The sequence below is a fragment of the Amphiura filiformis genome, chromosome 18 (assembly GCF_039555335.1).
Source record: "Amphiura filiformis chromosome 18, Afil_fr2py, whole genome shotgun sequence".
Taxonomy (NCBI): domain Eukaryota; kingdom Metazoa; phylum Echinodermata; class Ophiuroidea; order Amphilepidida; family Amphiuridae; genus Amphiura; species Amphiura filiformis.
The window spans coordinates 52,180,706-52,203,917 of NC_092645.1; the positions used below are offsets into that span (position 1 = coordinate 52,180,706).

Here is a 23,212-nt window from a genome sequence, read left to right on the forward strand (position 1 = left end):
GAGAGGGAGGGAAGGGAGGGGTACGGTGAGCCTCGTAACAAAGACACTTCAGTTTATATAGGACATTAAAATTTTGGTTTCTTAATGTACTGTTATTTGGGTAGGCATGTTCGTAAAATTTTGAAATTTAATCATTTCAGATCAAATTGTTTTAATTGAAAAAAGAATCATAACTTTAATAAAAAAAATAGGGTCAACCATGTCTGTAGGCCAACAACTGGCAAATGTTAAGTCAGTTTGGGGTTCTAGGGGTCAAAATACACATTTTCTATATTTTCCTATTGGATTACACAATTAATTGGACTTTGGGGCACAAGCTCTGTACTGAAACTTAATGAAGCCCGCCCTCACAAGTCAAAAATATGATCATACCTAACTTGGGTTACAAACATGCTTCAATACTTGAGTCAACGAGTTAAACTTAAATGACACAGGCAACATGTTAAAAAAAAAAAAAAAATACATTTCAAACTAACAAAAACTGGTTTCAAATACTTTTCAATAATACTTGGGTTACAAGCATGCAATAAACATCCCTGTTTATCCACCAGCTTAACCCTAACCGCCTAGGGCCTTTTTGGCGACGGGAAGGGAAAGAAGGAAAGAATAAAGAGAGAAAAGAAGGAAAGAAGTTGTTTGCTCTGGGTGGGATTCGAACCCGAGACCCCTCGCATGCCAAGCACTCGGTCGGCGACAGTTCGCCACGGGTCTTGGGCTTCGCTACCATCGAAACCGTGCTATATATATCACTTAGAGGCGATTGCGTCATCACACCACGTGGGATGCATGCACGAACAAGCATAAATATCAAGTAGTATTTTGTAGTATTCAGGCGGGTTAGGGTTAAGGAAGCCTATACTGAGTTTCGATAGTGGTAACCTAACCCTAACCGCCTAGGGCCTTTTAGCTGACGGAAGGGAAAGAAGGAAAGAATAAAGAGAGAAAAGAAGGAAAGAAGTTGTTTGCTCTGGGTGGGATTGAACCCGAGACCCTCGCATGCCAAGCACTCGGTCGGCGACAGTTCGCCACGGGTCTTGGGCTTCGCTGGCCAGCGAAACCGTGCCTATATATCACTTAGGGCGATTGCGTCATCACACCACGTGGGATGCATGCACGAACAGCGCAAATATCAAGTAGTATTTTGTAGTATTCAGGCGGGTTAGGGTTAAGGAAGCCTATACTGAGTTTCGATAGTGGTAACCTAACCCTAACCGCCTAGGGCCTTTTTGGCGACGGGAAGGGAAAGAAGGAAAGAATAAAGAGAGAAAAGAAGGAAAGAAGTGTTTGCTCTGGGTGGGATTCGAACCCGAGACCCCTCGCATGCCAAGCACTCGGTCGGCGACACTTTGCCACAGGTCTTGGGCTTCGCTGGCCATCGAAACCGTGCCTATATATCATTAAAAAAAAGACTCACACCACGTGGGACGCATGCACGAACAGGGAACTTCAAGTAGTATTTTGTAGTATTCAGGCGGGTTAGGGTTAAGGAAGCCTATACTGAGTTTCGATAGTGGTAACCTAATCCTAACCGCCTCTAGGGCCTTTTTGGCGACGGGAAGGGAAAGAAGGAAAGAATAAAGAGAGAAAAGAAGGAAAGAAGTTGTTTGCTCTGGGTGGGATTTGACCCCGAGAGCCCTCGCATGCCAAGCACTCGGTCGGCGACACTTTGCCACAGGTCTTGGGCTTCGCTGGCCATCGAAACCGTGCCTATATATCACTTAGGGCGATTGCGTCATCACACCACGTGGGATGCAGGCACGAACAGCGCATATATCAAGTAGTATTTTGTAGTGTTCAGCTCAGGCGGGTTAGGATTAAGGGAAGAGGCTTATACAATTTACACTGGAACATACAGGGTGTCCCAGAATGATCTATACCGGAAAAGGTGAATTCTAAGTTTTGACAATGCAACCTATTTTGAAAATCTGTAAAATTACTAACCGTTCAGCACAAAGTTATTTGGAAAAAAGTTATGCAGGTATTTTAGTTGTGCCCCGTTCATATTTCCACTAAATATCCGATATCCATCTATTATTTATGACGATACAAATCAGTTAAAGTTGTTTGATTGACATTAAATGTACATAAAAAGATCCATGAGTTGATCAAGTGTGTTGTGCCATTTTTCAAGGATATGTGAGTCGTTTTGCGCTGAAAATAAAAAGCAGGTTTTCAACGATTTTACATTATTCCATGCCACGCCAAAACAAATAAAGGTAGCGTGCTGAAATTAACAGAATAAGTAGGAGACATGTCCAACATTATAATACAGGTATCAAAAATAGATACACTGCCCGTCTTCTATTTTTAGTTATTTTTGCAAACACGGTACAAATCATTCTGGGACACCCTGTAGAAACACTCAATCATAACAAAATAGCGCACAAGCAAGACAAACTGTTGTTGTTAGATTATGTATGTCAATGGGGATCAGTTGAGGGTGGTGTCAGACTAACTGGGGTTTACCAACTTTTGACAATAAAATGACCAGATATGTGTGACCCATCATATCGAAAGGAACACTAAGGTTGGCATTCAATATTACATGCTTTGAGCTATTGAAGTTGGACAGGTCAAAAATATCTTACAAGGTCGATTTTCTGATTTCTGCATCAACATAACATTTGGAGCTTATTTGATCGACTAAAAAAAGTCCAAAAAACATGTTAAAGTATTCTGTTGGTCCGTGCTCCGTCACTTCCGGTTGATGATGCGACTCACGGTTGAGTGAAAAAAAATCCTTGGTTTGACTCTTTGTTGATGATTTCCGTTATTGGTGTTGTGTATATTTCAATACCAAATAGTCAGTGGAATCAAACAAGTTTCTAAGTTTAAATTTGCAGAGTGGAAGTTACTTACTTGATTTATCATTAAATATAGTGACAAACTGACAATTAAATTCCATGGTCGAGTGTTGGTTTTTCTGAAATTGAATTTGGAGTACAGTGAGTAACATCAATATTTAACCTCCTTCACAGCCAGTTTCTGTCATTCATAGCAAACCGTGAGCCACATGAAGCTTGGGCCCAAGACTAGAAGTAGCCTGGATGTTGGACCGACAAAATAAAATCTCTCCATTCTGATTTTTTTCCAAAGTTGTCTTTAAATCCATGCAAGGTCATCAAAATGGGTTGTATTTCCTGTTAAATTTCGAAATGTAACGATGTATCATGCACCTCTACGTAGAGGTCAAATTCTCTAGATGTGACCCCTCGGCACAACTGAGCCCTGAAGTCGCCAATCATCATTTTTGAGATATTCAACCAAAATATTCTGCTTGAAATTAGCTTTAAAATGATGTATATCATGTCTATAGTACTTGACATTTAAGTAGTGAAAAATCAATAAAACAGTCAATAAATCCTTTGTTTCCTATTGTTTATTGTTAAGTTCGATGGAGCATATCTCAATAGTGGCACTGGCGACATCCGGGCTCAGTTGTGCCGAGGGTCACATATTCCATATAAGGAGTTATTTACTAATGAATATTCATATATCGCCAGAAAATCAGGAAATGAATCTAGTCAGCAATGTGGTTGAGTTGCTAGAAAATAATCATGTGATCCAAATCAACATATTATTTGTAAACACAACTTTCCAAAACAGTTTTTTGTGGACTTGCACCACACCACCTCTAAATTTGTGCGTAGTGTCGCAACCGAACATCCGATTTCTACGATTTTGGTGTCATTTTAAAGAGAAAGCTCTGTTTTAAGATGGTACAAAAATCTTATTGTTCTTTTCGATGTTACGGGTCACATATATATAAACACGTAGGATACAAACATGCAACTAGTTCAAACATTGGGTAAACATCTAGATTTGTTGGTAACATGGACAACAATTTGGTTGAAAAGATACGTACGTCAATCTAATAATTTCCATTGGCAAAATATTGTGTGTGTGTGAATTGTAAAAAGGAATTCAGTTATTTATTTAAATTTTATTGCTTTTAAAGTTGAGAGGTACTAAAAAGTAATGCTAATTGTAAAATGGCGGATTGGGGGCAGTCATGGGTAAGCACCCTACTCTTTTATAAAGTGACTGTGATATACATGCATTATTATATAGGTATGACTCTCTACAGACAGGGCCGACAGCTTAACATCCCCTCTTAATAAGGACACAGTACTCATCCAATTTTAAATCAGTTCAGTTCAGTTTATAAAACAGTTCAGTTCAGTTCAGTATATGAACCATGGGGGGAGTGGACGTCTGAATTTAATCTAGATGTTGCCAATTAAATACAAGTTTCCATTTCCAAGTCAAAACCCCAGCATGTCACAAACGCCGGGAACTGAACCTGGCCAGGACCTCAAGCACCAGAAACAAGTACTCTCACATCTAGACCATGCTCTTGGGGAGGGGGGTAAATGGAATTAAGAAGATTATGCTGCAGTTGCCCAAAAAGATGGCATTGACAATAAAGATAACATTATAATGATTCTGGTCATAAATTTAAATTAATGAAATAATATAACATATGAGGCATGAGTATGAGGCATGAATATGAGTACAAGTACTTCCCTGTGAGGATGAGTACTACTCAAGTACGAGTACTGTACTTGAGTACAAGTCTGGTATGGCATTGACAATAATGATAACATTATAATGATTCTGGTCATAAATTGAATGAAATATATTAACATATGAGGTATGAGTATGAGCACAAGTACAGCAAGATGACAAACCATGAGTACAAGTACATAGGCATGAGTATGAGTACAAGTACTTCTGTACTCATACTCAAGTATGAGTACTGTACTCGAAAGTATGAGTACTGTACTCGAAAGTATGAGTACTGTACTCGAAAGTATGAGTACTGTACTCGAAAGTATGAGTACTGTACTCAAAAGTATGAGTACTGTACTCAAAAGTATGAGTACTGTACTCAAAAGTATGAGTACTGTACTCAAAAGTATGAGTACTGTACTCAAAAGTATGAGTACTGTACTCAAAAGTATGAGTACTGTACTCAAAAGTATGAGTACTGTACTCAAAAGTATGAGTACTGTACTCAAAAGTATGAGTACTGTACTCGAAAGTATGAGTACTGTACTCGAAAGTATGAGTACTGTACTCGAAAGTATGAGTACTGTACTCGAAAGTATGAGTACTGTACTCTCGAAAGTATGAGTACTGTACTCAAAAGTATGAGTACTGTACTCAAAAGTATGAGTACTGTACTCGAGTACAAGTCTGGCTAAAAGCAAATTTACACATCCATGTGTCATCCACTTTCCATTACTATTGTGTATAAAGCATGATCCGAACTATTTTGTACAATATTACAAAGCTATTGGAAAAAAAATTAGCAGAATTAATAACATCTTAAAATAAAATGCAGAGAAATATGCCACAACTTACTCCAAAGTCAACATCATAGAACTCCACACACACTACTGGGACATTTTTGTGGAAGTCTTCTTGTTTTCCGTGGAATGTGACTTTGTCAAATATGAGGACCTCATCCCAGGTAGGACTCAGCGTCTCCTCTAGGGTCTGTAAAAGAGATAATTGCAGAGAGCTAAGTGTTCATGTTTTCCATGCAATGAGATTTTGATAACAAGTACAAGTTCAACATAATTGTAACTACATTTCGACATTATTGGTGACCAGTTGATACGTCAATGTGAAATCAAACTCGATTTGCGCCCACTGGGCTTTATCTTGAATGGGTAATTCCAGGTGCAATCCATACACCCCCTACAGAAGACACAACCTTAATAGTGGGTGTAGATTTCAAATAGAGTCACCCATTCAGGTATAACCCCATTAAGAATCAGATCGTGTCTTCCACAGGGGATGTGTGGATTTCAACTGGAATAATTTATAGCCTATAAGGCTTGGAGAAATTCCCGGGGAAAATCGATAATTTATAGCCTATAAGGCTTGGAGAAATTCCCGGGGAAAATCGAGTCATGCTCGAAACTTATGATGCCAAGGAACAAAAACCAGCTGCTCGATACCCGAAGGTCATGATCTAATATATTTACCAGCCTTTCACTGATCTGGTTTGCTGCAGGGTCGGATCCAGGAATTTTTGATAGAGGGGGCGCCTTTTGGTCGACAACTGTTGGTGTTAAATGGTGTTAAGGGGGTTACCCCCTCGAAAACTCAAACGGTTTTGGCCCATTGTTTGCTGTTCATGGCCGAATTTGTTCATTTTTTTTTAAATTTCTTTAATTTTTTGTATTTTAAGTTAGGCGGGCGCCCGTTGCTAGTAAAAAAAAAATAGAGGGCGACGCCTTGGCGCCCCCTAAATCCGCCCCTGTGCTGGATGTTTACTAAAAAGTTTAATGACCCATAATTTTAGTTGAAAAACTTGGTCCAGTCTGTGAACCCTGCTCCAGAAAATCCAATTACAAGAGGCCTGAGTTCAATGTCAAACACAGCTGTTGTTTTAACTTGTTTATATTAAATATTCTGCAGGTATATATTTTCAATAAATAACATTGCCACATGTACATACAGGCATCTGTTTGGAGACCATTTGAAAAAAATAGTGCAAATTTGGCACCTCACTTTGACTTGATCCCATTCCCTGGTGATACTTGAACCCACGGTTGTTTGATGGGATCATTTATTAGTTTTTCAAACAAAACATCATGTATAAACAAATTTTAGGCTTAAACAGCTAAAAGTGATATCGTGCTAATGTATACAGATGCTCTTGAGTCGTTCTCAACTTTAATATCCCGTCTTTTACAAAATTATTCACTTTTATAGTATTTTTAAAGCTTTTTCGGATATAAAATGTATCTATTAATGACAAAATTGGTGGCGCCATTTAGTTACTGGAAATTACCATTTCAAGCTTTTAATACAAATAATTCCTTTTATTGTTTGATAAAATATGTTTATAAAATCTCCTTGTTGCTTGTTTCACCTATTCCGCTGTTTTAATGGCGGTATTAATCACCGAACCCTTGCATATAAAGAAATATGATTTAGGATAAATAGCGCCATCTATAGTTTGCATTTACTTAATAATGAAGCCAATTCTATATACATCAAACAGCCGTGAACCCTGGTTACCCCTGCCCAAAAAGAATATTGGGTACCCAGGAGGATAAATTCCCAAAAATGAGAGGCCTAATAGCCTAATACTTACTTTTGTTTGTTTACTCTGGTTGCCAATGACGACTCTTGCAAATGGATCTGATAGACCGGAAGAGTCTGAACCAATCAGATTCCTGGCTTGGTAGATGTGACATCGCACGTGGAAATCATATTTCGCTGCAATAAAGGAAGTAAAAATCTTAGTCCTCATACTATGCACTTTTGTAGTTGAAATCCATATGCCCCTACATGTATAGAAGACATGACCTTAACCCCCACACAGGGGGTGTAGATATCAAATGGACGAGTCACCCATTCAGATAATCCCCATTTGAAATGCACACTCTCTGTGTGGAAGATTAAGGTCATGTCTTCTATAGGGGGTGTATGGATTTCAACTGGAATAGCCCAATTTTAAGTCCTGTATAACTGGTAGTACAGAACTTTAGGGGTTGTTAGGGAGCAATCACTATTTATGCCAGGGGGGACAGAGGAAATCAGGGGGCATGAAAATTTGTTTAAACATGAAGGGGGGGGGACACAAAACATGTATTTACATGTAATACCAGTAGTACTGGAGGGGGACATGAAATTTTTCTGTGTTCAAGAAGTGGGGTGAGGACAAAATTGTGCAAAAAATAAATAACCTTGGAGAGATCTGTATCTTCATCCATAAAGAATTTAGGGGTCATTTTAACCATGACATGAAGATGTCGAGTTATGTTTCAGCATTTGTCCAAAACTTTGAACTGGCAGATTGGCAATATTTGGACAATTAGGCGATTCCTCAGTTTTGATGTGTGTACCAATGCGGTTAGGACTCTTGTCCTGTCCAAGATTAATGGCATCTCCCAGAAAAACCTCACCTGCCTGCAGCTTCTCCAGAACAAGTGCGCCAGACTCATTTTCAGAGAACCACAATATACTCATACTTCTCCTTTTTTAAATCTTATCCTTTTAAAATGTTATCTATAAATTTTTAATAAATGTATATCTCTACATGTGTGCTTTTATTATGTTTTTACTTTGTAAAGCGCCTTGAGAGCTTTAATTTTAAGGTGCTGTATAAAAATAAAATTAGTAGTAGTATGCACATGAAACTTCATTGCTTTGAAAAAGCAATCAGTTGCTTTTCAAAGCCATCAAATACTAATTCAGCCTATTCCAAATGTGTATAATTATGTCATGTTTCGTTTATTTGTTGCTAAATAACCTTTTGTATCATGTTTTGATCTGGGTGTGGCAATTAAGTCAGCCAATTGATGTTTTTGGTAACACAAGAAGACATGGACCCCAATTTTATCAGCTTTTTGCAGAAACTTGTGACTCCTTTTTGGACATGGCCACTATCTAAGACCACATATGCAGTGTTTTAATGGCATTTCAGTCTTCATAACAGTCTTCCATGGACTCTTCTTTGGTTGCGGCACTACCCAACGAAGAGCCTACTCGCCACAATGTTTGGAACCAACATTTCAACAGTAACCAGATTTATCAAGTCCAACATTCCTTTCACGCAAGAACATCTTCCACACTTCATCAAGTGACAAATAGTGCATACTTGGTCAAACATGCAGCAAATGTGGGAATTGTTCCCACAGGCAGTAGGGTATATTGATGGCACCTTGCACAAGAGCAACAGACCTCTGCAGAATTTGCCACACTTCATTGGCATTTTTTGAATAACAGCCTTCTGTTATAGGTATTTTTAAACATTTATAATGTGCAATTATTTCATGTTTTCATAATATTTAAATGTTACTAGTATGCAATTATTTCTATGCTATTGGGCATTTTTATAATATTTAAATCAAATTGTAAAAATTATTTAATTCAGCCAATTGGCAGCATTGTGAATATACTATATTTTATACTGTGGACTCTTCTTTGGTTGCTACACTACCCAACAAACAGCCTACTCACTGCAATGTTTGCTACAAACATTTCCACAGTAACAACTGGAGTTATTCCTCTGAATAACAGCCCTTTGTGGACTCTTCTTTGCTTGAGGCACTACCTAACGAACAGCCTACTTGCCGCAATGTTTTCTACAGTAATAAGAGATATCAGGTCCACTATTCTCTCATGCATGAACATCTGCAGCACTTCGTCGAGTGGCCAATGGCACAAACTTGGTCAAACATTCAGCAATTGTAGGAATTGTTCCCACAGGCAGTGGCGTGTATTGATAGAACCTTGCATGAGAGCAAGTCAACTATTTGATGTTTTTGTAAACACCAGGAGACACAGGCCCCAGTTTTATCAGCTTTTTGCAGAAACTTGTGACTAATGTTTTTTGATATGGCCAATATCTAAGTGCACATATGCGATGTTTTATTGGCATTCCTTTGAATAACAGCCTTCTATTATAGATATTTTTAAATATTTCTAATTTGCAATTATTTGATGTTTTCATAATATATAAATGTTACTAGTATTAGTTGAATCATTTTCTTACGATCCGTGACCATTCATAGCATACCTTTGTTTCTCTGTGGATTTGACTAGACGGACATATTCTAAGAAAAAATAGCTCCTATGTCCCTCCCAAAAATGGCGGGAAAATCTATTTATAGCTCATTTTTCAAAATGGCCGCCGGTGACATTTTGAAAAACATGAATATCTATATACCATGTTCTGGATAGGCTATAATGACAAATAATATGTCCTTTTCCACTATCTTTGGCATGCCCAACCTTTTAAGATAAAATTCAAAGTGTTGAGAGGTCATCTTGACCCCTAAATCCAAGATGGCCGCCAGTTCCATATTGAAAACATGAAAATCGATATATCATGAAGTGGATAGGCTATAATAACAAACAATGTGTGCGTTTTCAACTATATTTGGCATGAAAACCCGTTTAAGATCATATTCAAAGAGTTTGGGGTCACATTGACCCCTATATCCAAGATGGCCGCCAGCGCCATATTGACAAAAACATGAAAATCTATATACCATGAAGTGGACAGGCTATACTGACAAACAATATGTCGTTTTCCACTATTTTGGGCATGCCAAATCTTTTTGTGTCATATTCAAAGTGTTTGGGGTCATCTTAAACCCTAAATCCAACATGGCCGCCAGCGCCATATTGAAAAACATGAAAAGCGATATATCATGAAGTGGATTGACTATAATAACCAACAATGTGTCGTTTTCAACTATTTTGGGCATGCAACACCATTTAAGATCATATTCAAAGAGTTTGGGGTCACCTTGACTCCTAAATCCAAGATGGCCGCCAGCACCATATTGACAAAGACATGAAGTCGATAGTCTATACTGACAAATATTCAACTATTTTTGGCATGCCAAACCTTTTCATGTCGTATTCAAAGTGTTTGGGCGGCATCTTGACCCCTAAATCCAAGATGACTGTCTAAGCCATGTCGAAAAACATGAACATCGATATCTAAGATGTGACACATGAGGCCAATGCTTATTTTTACTCAATTACTTATACTATAGATTTTGAAAGTGTTACCTTTGTTCTTTCAGAAAAGTTGCACGTTAAGAGCATGTGATGGAGAACAGAACAGACACTGAAGAGCTACATACTAACCAAGAGACTGATAAACTAGAATGCATGCTGAAAGATCATTGCCCTGTAAAAGACAGTTTAGAAAAGTAGAGAAATGGGAGAAAAATTAAGGACACTTTTTTACAATGGAAGGGCCTTGATAAATTTCAACATGTCAATACAACAGTGGAATGGGATAAGGGACCTAAGGGTTGTCATATGCATGTCACTTGTTGTACCACGATGTCTAACACACACGCTCACTGCCAAGCCACGAAGCATAAGCACAAATCTGAGAAGAAAAAAAAAAAAAGGCTGGGATGTCCGGTCAGCAATCATCTTTCTCAGGAACTCCTCCCAAGAAACTTCGTTCAAGTATAGGTGTTCTGCATGATAAGGCATTGTCGTCCACAAAAGTCTGGTAGCGGGACAAAAACACTGTTGTTACTTTTGACACAAGATGCATGGAAAAGATTCAAGGCACACACTATCTACATTGCAGATGAGGATACAAGAGAGCGGTTAGATACGTTTATACCGTCAATCCCAGACAGGCAAACAGCCTTTGACTTGGAAATCAGATACCACGGTCATTGCGTGCGTCAATATGTCAGCAATCAAGCGAGAAATAATCTCAGTGAAAATGCAGAGCATCTACAGCATGTTAACCGCCGGGAGGCTCAAGCTTTGTTCTTTCAACATATCCAACAAGTCATATTTAAAGATCGTGAATTACGCACCCTTGAAGGACTGCTCCAAGATTACATTCGCATTACTTCAAACTACGGGCACTTTTCCCAAGTAAGGTCCAGCTACCTCAAGGAACTTCTGATCAAAGAATTTGGAAAAGTCCGAGGATTTCACGAGCGTATTCAGAAGAATGTTAGTGAGCTTGTGTATGTTACAAGAACTGCCAGTACATACATCGAGGCCGCGCTGTTATCACTGGGAGTAACGGATGACCAGTTGGTCAACAATGTAGCATAACACGACTTAGAGAACAGGTCATCAAAGAACCACTATTCCTTGGCCCCGTACATACATGAGTCGGAGCAAGATGAAAACTTTAGTGAGCTCCTACTAAAGCTCATTACCTGGTTGAAAAACCTAACACAGGTTCAGCTGATGACAACCCAAAGGTCTGATCAATTTAGTCAATCTTAGAGAGCAATCGTTATTTACGACAGGGGAATGGGCATTTTGAAGGGAAGCCGATTTTTTTTTTTTTCTTGAAGGGGGGAGGGAAATTTTTGGTTGAACCAGGAGGGGGGATTGTTAAGTTTTAAATGGAGAAATTAAAGTGAAAACAAAGGTAAGAATTTGAAAATTTGCTTTCCCCATCCTCAAAATTGTCAGATTCCGCTTTTAAACTTAACAATCCCCTCCTGGTTCAACAAACAATTTTTGTTTCCACCTCAAAAATCGGGTTCCCCTCAAATGCCCATTCCCCTGTAAATAGATTAGCGTAATCGATCAGTGGGACCTTTAGGTTGTCCTCAGTTAGACCTGTGTTAGGTTTTCAAACCAGGTAATGAACTTTTAGTTGGAACAAGTTTTCAGCTTGCTCTACCTTATGTATTTCAGGGGCCAAGGAACTGGTTTTGAATACATTGTTGTCAACATGAAAAGTGGGGCCTGGCAGTTGATCAAAATAGATTTGTCATTTATAGCCTATAGTTTGAAGTAATGCGTAATGTAATCACTTCACCTTGTTTTTGTCAATATTGCAGAGTAATGATTGCTGACATATTGGCGCCAGCAATGACCGTGGTATCTGATTTAGCCAAGGTGACCCAAACTCTTGAATATGATCTTAAATGGTTTTGAATCTTCTCCATGCATCTTGTGTCAAAAGTAATAAAGTGTTTTGTCCCGGTTACCAGACTTTTGTAGTTACTTGAACAAAGTTTCTTGGGAGGAGGTCCTGAGAAAGATAATTGCTGACCGGACATCCCAATTTCTCAGATTTGTGCTTGCGTTTTGTGGTTTGGCAGTTGTTGGTTATTATAGGTCAATCCACTGTTGTATTCATGTTATATCGATTTTAATAAAAGCAATGATCTTTTTTCATATCTGTTAGCTCTTCAGTGTCTGTTCTGTTCTCCATCACATGCTCTTAACGCAACTTTCCTGAAAGAACAAAGGACATAAGTTGTAAAATAAGTATTGGCCTCATGTGTGATTTAGGTTCATGTTTTTCGATGACCCCCAAACACTTTGAATATGACAAAAAAAGATTTGGCATGCCAAAAATAGTGGAAATGCGAAATAGTTGAAAAGCGACACATTGTTTGTCAGTATAGCCTATCCACTTCATGCGATTTTAATGTTTTTCAATATATCGATTTTCTTTGAATATGTTGGCATGCCAATAGAACTGGCGGCCATCTTGGATTTAGAAAGTCAAGATGACCTCTCAACACTTTGAATTTTATCTTAAAAGGTTGGGCATGCCAAAGATAGTGGAAAAGGACATATTATTTGTCATTATAGCCTATCCAGAACATGGTATATAGATATTAATGTTTTTCAAAATGTCACGGCATGGCCATTTTGAAAAATGAGCTATAAATAGATTTTCCGCCATTTTTGGGAGGGACATAGGAGCTATTTTTTCTTAGAATATGTCCGTCTAGTCAAATCCACAGAGAAACAAAGGTATGCTATGAATGGTCACGGATCGTAAGAAAATGATTCAACTATATGCAATTATTTCTATGTTATTGGGTGTTTTTATAATATTTAAATCAAATTGTAAAAATCATTTAATTCAGCCACTTGGCTGCACTGTGAATATTATCAGCTTTTTGCCAAAACTTGTGACTCTTTTTTGGACATGGTCACTATCTAAGGCCACACATTCAGTGTTTTAATGGCATTGCTCTCAATAACAGTCTTCTATTGACTCTTCTTTGGATGCGGCATTATCCAACAAACAGCCTACTTGCTGCAATGTTTGGTACAAACATTTCCATAGTAACAAGAATTATCAGGTCCACTACTGTATAAGTGGTAATTTTCGCGAGGGTTTTATTTTCGTGAATTTAGCGATTAGAGCTCCAACCTTGAAAATAACACCTCATGAATGTATGCAATAATGTATTACAAGTATAGGGAAGGACTGGGCAAATGTGAAAATAACATTAGCGAAAATGTGTCTCTCACTCCAAATCGCGAAAATAACTGTACGCGAAAATTACCACTTATACAGTATTCCACCATGCATGAACATCTGCAGCAATTCAGTGATCGACAGTGCAAACTTGGTCAAACATGCAGCAAATGTGGGAATTGTTCCCACAGGCAGTGGGATGTATTGATGGAACCCTACATGAAATTAATAGACCTCTGCAGAATCTGCAACATTTCATCAAGTGGGCAACGGCACAAACTTGGTTAAACATGCAACAAACGTGAGAATTTTTCCCACAGGCAGTGGGGTGTATTGATGGAACCTTGCACAAGACCAACAGACCTCCGCAAAATCAACATCCTTTTAGTGGCCACAGGCACTTTCATGCCCTGAGTACTCAGATCATTGTTGATGTGAATAAGAACATTCGATACTTCAGATCAGGTTTTCAGGGCTGCATTGAGTTGGATTAAACTAAATGATAAATGGAATAACAACTTCTTATTAAAATGTGTCAAAGAAACATCCATCTTATCTATTATCTCAGTTTAAGTTTGTACGTAGTAGCCATATTCGTACAGCTAGATATTTTACCTCAAATAATCTTATTGTTCCAAAATGTAACACAAATTCTGGTCAATGAACATGTCTGCGCTGCCAATATTTGGAACAAGATCTCACCACAAATTCTGACAGAATATATAACATGCCAGGCAATTTAAAGCACAAACCAAGATCTTGGTGTAGCTATTTCTTCTTTATTTTTGATTAGGCATTTCTTTTAATTATCTTTAATTATTTTGAGATTGTACTTGTTAAACTTTATAACTATGTATTGAATTTTGTCTTATGTGTTGATTTTTGTATTATATTTTGTAACCATGTTTCTGTCTATATTTCATACTGAGATGATAAATCTTGATCAACAGACCTCCACAGAATCAGCTACACTTCATTGAGTGGCCAACAGCACAAACTTGGTCAAACATGCAGCAAACCTAAGAATTGTTCCCACAGGCAGTTGGGTGTATTGATGGAACCTTGCACAAGACCAACAGACCTCCACAGAATCAACATCTTTTTTTAGTGGCCACAGGCACTTTCATGCCCCGAGTACACAGATTATTGTCGATGTGAATAAGAACATTCGATACTTCAGATCGAGTTGGATGAAACTAAATGACAGATGGAATGACCAACTTCTTATTGTAGAGTGCCTAAGAAACAAGTCCATCTTATTTATCACCTCAGTTTAATTTTGTATATAGCCACACTCATACAACTACAAATTTTACCTCAAATACTGTAATACAAAATTCTGGTCAACAAAAATTCCATGTCAGAGCTGCCAATATTTGGAACAAGATCTTACCTTAAATTCGATCAGAATTATATAACATGCCAGGCAATTTAAAGCACAAACCAAGATCTCTGTGTAGCTATTTATTCTTCATTTTTGATTTGGCATTTCTTGTAATTATCTTTAATTATTTTGAGATTGTACTTGTTAAACTTTGTAACTATGTATTGAATTTTTTGCCTTATATGTTGATTATTGTATTATATTTTGTAAACATGTTTCTGTCTATGTCATACTGAGATGATAAATCTGGATCAACAGACCTCCACAGAATCTGCCACACTTCGTTGAGTGGCCAATGGTTCAAACATGGTCAAACTTGCAGCAAACAAAGAATTGTTCCCATGGCAGTGGGGTGTATTGATGACCTCCGCAGAATCAACATCTTTTTTTAAGTGGCCACAGGCATTTTCATGCCCTGAGTACACAGATAATTGTCGATGTGAATAAGAACATTCGATACTTTAGATCGAGTTGGATGAAACTAAATGATAGACGGAATGACTAACTTCTCATTAACACAAGTCAATCTTATATATCACCTCAGTTTAATTTTGTATACAAGCACACTCATACAACCACAAATTTTACCTCCAATACTGTAATACAAAATTCTGGTCAACAAAAATTCAATGTCAGAGCTGCCAATATTTGGAACAAGATCTCACCTCAAATTCGAACAGATTTATATAACATGTCAGGCAATTTAAAGCACAGACCAAGATCTCTGTGTAGCTATTTATTCCTTACTTTAATTATTTTGAGACTGTACTTGTTAAACTATGTTATTGCGTTTTTTGCCTTATGTGTTGATTTTTGTATTATATTTTGTAACCATGTTTCTGTCTATATTTCATACTGAGATGATAAATCTGGATCAACAGACCTCCACAGAATCTGCCACACTTCATTGAGTGGCCAACAGCACAAACTTGGTCAAACATTCAGCAAATTTGGGAATTGTTCTCACGGACATTGGGGCATATTGATGGCACCTTGCACAAGACCAACAGACCTCCGCAAAATCAAAATCTTTTTTCAGTGGCCACAGGCACTTTCATGCCCTGAATACACAGATTATTGTTGATGTTGGTAAGAACATTCGATACTTCAGATCAGGTTTTCAGGGCTGCATTGAGTTGGATTAAACTAAATGATAAATGGAATAACAACTTCTTAGTGTAATGTGTCTAAGAAACATAAGTCCATCTTATCTATTATCTCAGTTTAAGTTTGTACGTAGTAGCCATACTCGTACAGCTAAATATTTTACCTCAAATAATCTTATTGTTCCAAAATGTAACACAAATTCTGGTCAATGAACATTCCATGTCAGAACTGCCAATATTTGGAACAAGATCTCACCTCAAATTCGAACAGAATTAAATAACATGTCAGGCAATTTAAAGCACAGACCAAGATCTCTGTGTAGCTATTTATTATTCATTTTGATTACACGTTTCTTTTACTTTGACTTTCCTTATTCTGTGATTAGACATAGTATTTGTTACCTTATAATTATGTATTGATTTTTGCATTATGTATTGATTCTGGCATTATATCTTGTAAATGCTTTTGTATAATTTACCATGTACTATGATACATGTATTTAATCCATGTATGGGAGCCTGCTTAGAAAGCACTGCTTTGACATTGAAGTGATATTATCCTCAATAATGAAAGATTAAACTAACATTAATGATGCAGGTCAATTTTTGCAGGTGCTACCAATTGCTCCAAGAGCAACACTTGATCATCCTGCTGATTGTGTCATCCTGGGAGATAAGGGCTATGCCAACCGATACCCAATCATAACACCATACCGCATAAATCAGATTAGAGGAGTTGAGGCCGATACCAAAGGATGTAAAAGACACAACATGCATGATATTGCATCATTGTAGAACACGTAACTATCTATGTGAAGAAGAATTGTGTCGTAAAAGAGTGCTGGCGGCATGAACTCTTCTTGCAGCAATAGTTTATGATGTCTGTGGTTTGCTGGCCCAACGTCAGATTCAACTTGGTCATGACCTTAGAGGACAGAGTTCATTACTGAAGTGGCGTGAAGAAGTATTGTGCCGTAAAAGAGTGCTGGCGGCATGAACTCTTCTTGCAGCCAATAGTTTGTGACGTCTGTGGTTTGCTGGCCCAACGTCAGATTCAACTTGGTCATGACCTTAGAGGACAGAGTTCATTACTGAAGTGGCGTGAAGAAGTATTGTGCCGTAAAAGAGTGCTGGCGGCATGAACTCTTCTTGCAGCCAATAGTTTTGTGACGTCTGTGGTTTGCTGGCCCAACGTCAGATTCAACTTGGTCATGACCTTAGAGGACAGAGTTCATTACTGAAGTGGCGTGAAGAAGTATTGTGCCGTAAAAGAGTGCTGGCGGCATGAACTCTTCTTGCAGCCAATAGTTTGTGACGTCTGTGGATTGCTGGCCCAACATCAGATTCAACTTGGTCATGACCTTAGAGGACAGAGTTCATTACTGAAGTGGCTACGTGAAGAAGTATTGTGACGTAAAAGAGTGCTGGCGGCATGAACTCTTCTTGCAGCCAATAGTTTGTGACGTCTGTGGATTGCTGGCCCAATGTCAGATTCAACTTGGTCATGACCTTAGAGGACAGAGTTCATTACTGAAGTGGCGTGAAGAAGTATTGTGTCGTAAAAGAGTGCTGGCGGCATGAACTCTTCTTGCAGCAATAGTTTATGATGTCTGTGGTTTGCTGGCCCAACGTCAGATTCAACTTGGTCATGACCTAAGAGGACAGATTTCATTACTGAAGTGGCTACGTGAGGAAGTATTGTGTCGTAAAAGAGTGCTGGCAGCATGAACTCTTCTTACAGCCAATAGTTTGTGGCGTCTGTGGATTGCTGGCCCAATGTCAGTTTCAACTTGGTCATGACCTTGGAGGACAGAGTTCATTACTGAAGTGGCTACGTGAAGAAGTATTGTGCCGTAAAAGAGTGCTGGCGGCATGAACTCTTCTTGCAGCCAATAGTTTGTGACGTCTGTGGATTGCTGGTCCAATGTCAGGTTCAACTTGGTCATGACCTTAGAGGACAGAGTTCATTACTGAAGTGGCTACGTGAAGAAGTATTGTGTCGTAAAAGAGTGCTGGTGGCATGAACTCTTTCTTGCAGCCAATAGTTTGTGACGTCTGTGGATTGCTGGCCCAACGTCAGATTCAACTTGTTCATGACCTTAGAGGACAGAGTTCATTACTGAATTGGCTACGTGAAGAAGTATTGTGACGTAAAAGAGTGCTGGCGGCATGAACTCTTCTTGCAGCCAATAGTTTGTGACGTCTATGGATTGCTGGCCCAATGTCAGATTCAACTTGTTCATGACCTTAGAGGACATAGTTCATTACTGAATTGGCACAGAAGATATTGCATCATTGAGCATGTGATCAGCTTTGTGAAGAAGTATTGTGACGTAAAAGAGTGCTGGCAGCATGAACTCTTCTTGCAGCCAATAGTTTGTGACGTCTGTGGATTGCTGGTCCAATGTCAGGTTCAACTTGTTCATGATCTTAGAGGACATATTTCATTACTGAATTGGCACAGAAGATATTGCATCATTGAGCATGTGATCAGCTTTGTGAAGAAGTTTTGTGTTGTAAAGGAGTGCGGGTGGGCCATCTGCATGTCATCAATCAACTCATTGAGAAGGCAAATGAAAAAACTTGAAGTTATGGTTATGGATTGGATATATAAACTATGAGAAAGCCTGTGGTACATAACAACCTCTTTATGGCGTTACGTGCAGTTGGAGCCAGTGAAGGATATGTCCAATTTCTTGAGGACATTTACACAAATGGTACAGCCAAAATCCTCATTGAAAATGAAATATGTGTATTTCAACAAGTGTATTTCTATATAACAAGTATTATTTTTCAGGTGACTAACTTTGGAATTAAAAGTGCTCAAACCCATTACAGGTGAGCGTAGAAACAAATTCAAAGTATAGACCTCTGGAAAAGGCAACCGTTGCCTTTTCCAGAGGTCTATACTTGTGTATTTCTATATGTATTTAAAAAACAAATATGTTGCTTTTTCCATTTTGTAAATTGTTGAATAAAATATGGAAAAATAAAACTGATTTGATTGATTGAGTATATCTTAGAGTCTAAAGTTCTCCGTTTTGTAAATGTTAAATTCTGTGTTATTTTCCGTTTTCTAAAAATAATCAATAAAATCTACCCACTCTAGGGAAATCCAATTTTTTCATATTAAAATCACTGAAGAAAAACTTAAACAGTCCAAAATGGCCATTCACATGCGAAATCGCCAGCATTATAGCGAAAGAAAAATATGAAACTGCAAATATACAATAATGAGCAATTTGAAGTAAATTTCAGTGAAATATAATTAATCGGTTTGTGTATTTTGTTGAATGCACATTGGAAATTAGATCTGAATAAGCTTAAATTTTGTCTGTTGTTGCAAAATGCCATTTTCCGTTTTCTACTTTGAATTCCGTGAAGTAGAACTTCGGACTCTAGTATACCTAAATCCTACATGGATCGAATCCATGGGTTCCTACAGTCACCCATGGAAAACAGGGTACTGAAAACCAGTACACCATGTTCATATGGGCCATGAGTTAGTTTGTTTACATTGCAGTAATTCCTTCAGAATAGTCAATACAGATTCCAAACAGATAAAACTTACCTCACATCAGTTTTAGTTGCCTTTAATAACTCCAAATTGACATGACATTGAATTCTATTTGCTCAATTTCATACCAAAATCAAGGAAAACATGGTTTTGTTATTGCAAAATAACATGGAAATCATGCAGGGTTATATCTGGTCACTCCACTAGGCCACTTGAAGTAATCAATATTGCCACTTGAATGGCATGACTCAGTAACTTTCTGTCCATTGTAAGACTGATGTGTTGTAAACTTGATTGCATAACATTAAGATTGCCAACTCATGATGTCCTTTGTATTTGAGTTTTCAATTATGGGAGTACTTCTGTCATTGATGTAAACATTGACAAAAAATGTCAACAAAACATGCTACAGCACAACTCTATGCCTGTGTGTGTGTGTCTGAGGGCCGATCTGAGGGCTGATGACACACATTCGATGGGTGTACCTAAATCCTTACCATCATATGTGACAATTGCAGGTGGCAGCTGTGACGGTTTACTGATTGATTGATTGATTGATTGATTGATTGATTGAGATTGATTGAGTATACCTAAATCCTTACCATCATATGTGACAATTGCAGGTGGCAGCTGTGACGGTTTACTGATTGATTGATTGATTGATTGATTGATTGATTGATTGATTGAGATTGATTGAGTATACCTAAATCCTTACCATCATATGTGACAATTGCAGGTGGTAGCTGTGACGGTTTACTGGCATTTCGTATATCCTTTGTAATCTTATATCCAGTTGGCATCCCCTTCATCATATCTTTCCTGTGTTTGTTGATGCCAAGCCACAAGTACACACTCAGCTTGGCTTGCACGATCCAACCGGCTGAGCCGGTACCTTTCTTGCCCGGAAACTGTGAAGGAATATAGTAAAACGGCAAAAATAAACATTGCAAGCCATCAATATGTCAGTGCTTCTATCATCATCATCATCATCAGTCGGCTGCGGAGCAGGCGACTATAAGCTTTCTCCAACTAATGCGATCTTGGGCAAGCGAAACAATTTTGTTTGGCTGATCATGACAATGTATTTTGATCCATTTTATAGTGTGATGCTTTATAGCTAGATGCTATGACAGAGGCCCGGTCTACAAAACTAGTCACCAGTTAAAAACTTCCGCAGAGAGTAATTTGGTGATCATATACATTCCAATATACACAAGTTTTGATTAGAGAGGTGTGGCATACCAACGAAGAAGATATCTTACACTTCCCATAATGCATTTCTTCCCTGTACTGATTCCTATTTGGTGATCAAGTATAAATTCAGTTTAGAGGGGCAAGCGAATTGGCTGAACTGTTCCATGGTTAACCCCCATGAGAACTACCTGCTGAATGGCCAAAAAGAAGTCTTCATTATCAATTGGCCCAATCAGAAACATTGTTAGAATAATTTCACCACGCAAAAATATTGGGGTGAATTTATTTGCAGAGCTTCATTCTGATTGGTGATTAAAGTGAAGATATCATGTAAGTGACCAATCAGAGGCAATGTTAGATCGGCAGGTAGTGCTCAGGGGGTGAAATGACTTACCTTCAAGAATAGTGTCTGCATCTTGCCACACATTTGCCCTTTCTCTTCCTCAACGACAGAGTAGATGAGTTTACGTGACGGGATACGGGTATAGGCCACTCGCTTACCATTGTGAATCATCCACACAAATACGTCAGGGAGACTGTGCTGGGGCTATAAGGAAGAACAAAGGTTCAAGATTAATCCAGATAAGTATGGGGACAACATGTTCAAGATCCCTAAAACAACATGATATGAGTCGTGTTCACATTTGGAGTTAAATTTACACTAACATTAATCAAAATTCCATAAATATTGTCCCTACTCCTACTGTGTGTCCACACCTAGCACTATATGCTGACCAGTTCAATTCACTTCTGGTCTGCATCAAGATCAGCTACCACTTCGGGTGGAAGGTGCCAGGACTTACACCAGGTGCCAGGGGTAGCAGCATTCACATTGCAACATACGCCTGGTTGAGATTACACTCACTACTCCCGACTTTTGTCAGGAGTAAATCATCAGACGTACGCCTGGCGTAACTTACACTGACCATCATTCACACTGCAACTACTCCTGCCAGCGCCTATGGCTTCGCCTTGCGCCAACCAAGTTCCACCGGGCGTATGTCTGACAATGTGAACACATGCAGCAGCCCTCAAATTAAGGATCTGAAGGGGCACGGCAACTTTTTTAGGGCAAGTTAGAAATTGCCTTGGATTTTCACTGAAAAGGCAAGGCAGCATGGCAGTTTGTAATATTTCAAGAGGGCATCATGGCAACTGTTGAAAATTTGAGAAGGGCACCAAGGCAATTTCTCAAAAGTGAAGAAAACACACACAAACATAGATAGATGATTTTATAAATGAAGGGGCAGGGCTGGGGCACCGACGGCAACTTCATTAGAGGGCACAGCAAGTGACTGCCTTGGGTAAAAGACATATTTTGAGGGCATTACCGCAGTGAGGATGGGCACCCACGGCAAAATGCCATGGGTGCCGTGGGTTAATTCGAGGGCTGGAACACAGCTATGGTTATCAAAATCACACCACTTGGTCTACTGCATGAAAAAATCAACAACATGCAGAGTGCATGTTCATGAAGTGATAGTGGATGTACTTATCATTCCTACCTCATCCGCCAAGAACTTCAACCTCTGCAAGAATTGGCGTGCAATCTTCATGCGTTCTTTGAGTGCCTTGAGGTCCATCTCTTGCTTTGGTCCTTTGATCTTCTGCTGCTTCTTGGACTCTTTCATGATTTCTCCCTGATCATAAGTAAAAGCAAGTCAAGCCTATGATAAGTTGGTGTCAACTATAGAAGTCAGTACATTTGCAAAGTCGCTAGTTTCGAGACATTCTGGCTACTGCATTTATTGTGTTCTTTGTTTCACACGCATCTGTTCAAGCAAATACTATGCCTGTATGTCCTTTGTGAATGGGGGCACAATGGGCCATTCACGAAGGACATACTACTGGCTTGTACATGTGCATGGCAAACAAAGAACATCACTCAGTAGCCAGGTTGTCTTGAACTACCAACTTGTGACTTCAAGCTCATTTTGTGGTAGCAGGCTACATATAGTCACTGCATAGGGGCTAATCCAGTTGAAATCCATACATCCTCTATGAAAGACATATTTAAAATCTCTCACACAGGAGGTGCAGATTTCAAATGTTGTCACCAATTCTGGTAAATCCATTTGAAATTCACACTCCCTGTGTGGGAGATTAAGGTCATGTCTTCCATAAGGGGTACATGGATTTCAACAGAAATAGCCTATTATATTTTGATTAATTTTCCACAGGCACACTGTTTGGAGATATAAATTTTGAAACCAGATTCAATTATTTTAGGCTATGGAAAGCATCATATACATAAATAATTTCAAAGATCGAGTACCTGCAATATTACAATTTCCAGGAACTTAAGAATGGTATAC

General features: G+C 38.6%; 1 protein-coding gene across 1 annotated transcript in view; it reads right to left on the reverse strand.

Annotated features, from left to right (window-relative positions):
- LOC140138798 (otoferlin-like) overlaps positions 1-23,212 on the reverse strand; it is a 181,328-nt gene that overhangs the window by 80,252 nt on the left and 77,864 nt on the right. The window contains 5 exon segments of the mRNA XM_072160570.1: positions 5,368-5,502; positions 7,115-7,239; positions 20,419-20,611; positions 21,292-21,444; positions 22,403-22,537. Of these exon segments, the coding sequence (XP_072016671.1) occupies positions 5,368-5,502; positions 7,115-7,239; positions 20,419-20,611; positions 21,292-21,444; positions 22,403-22,537 (741 nt within the window).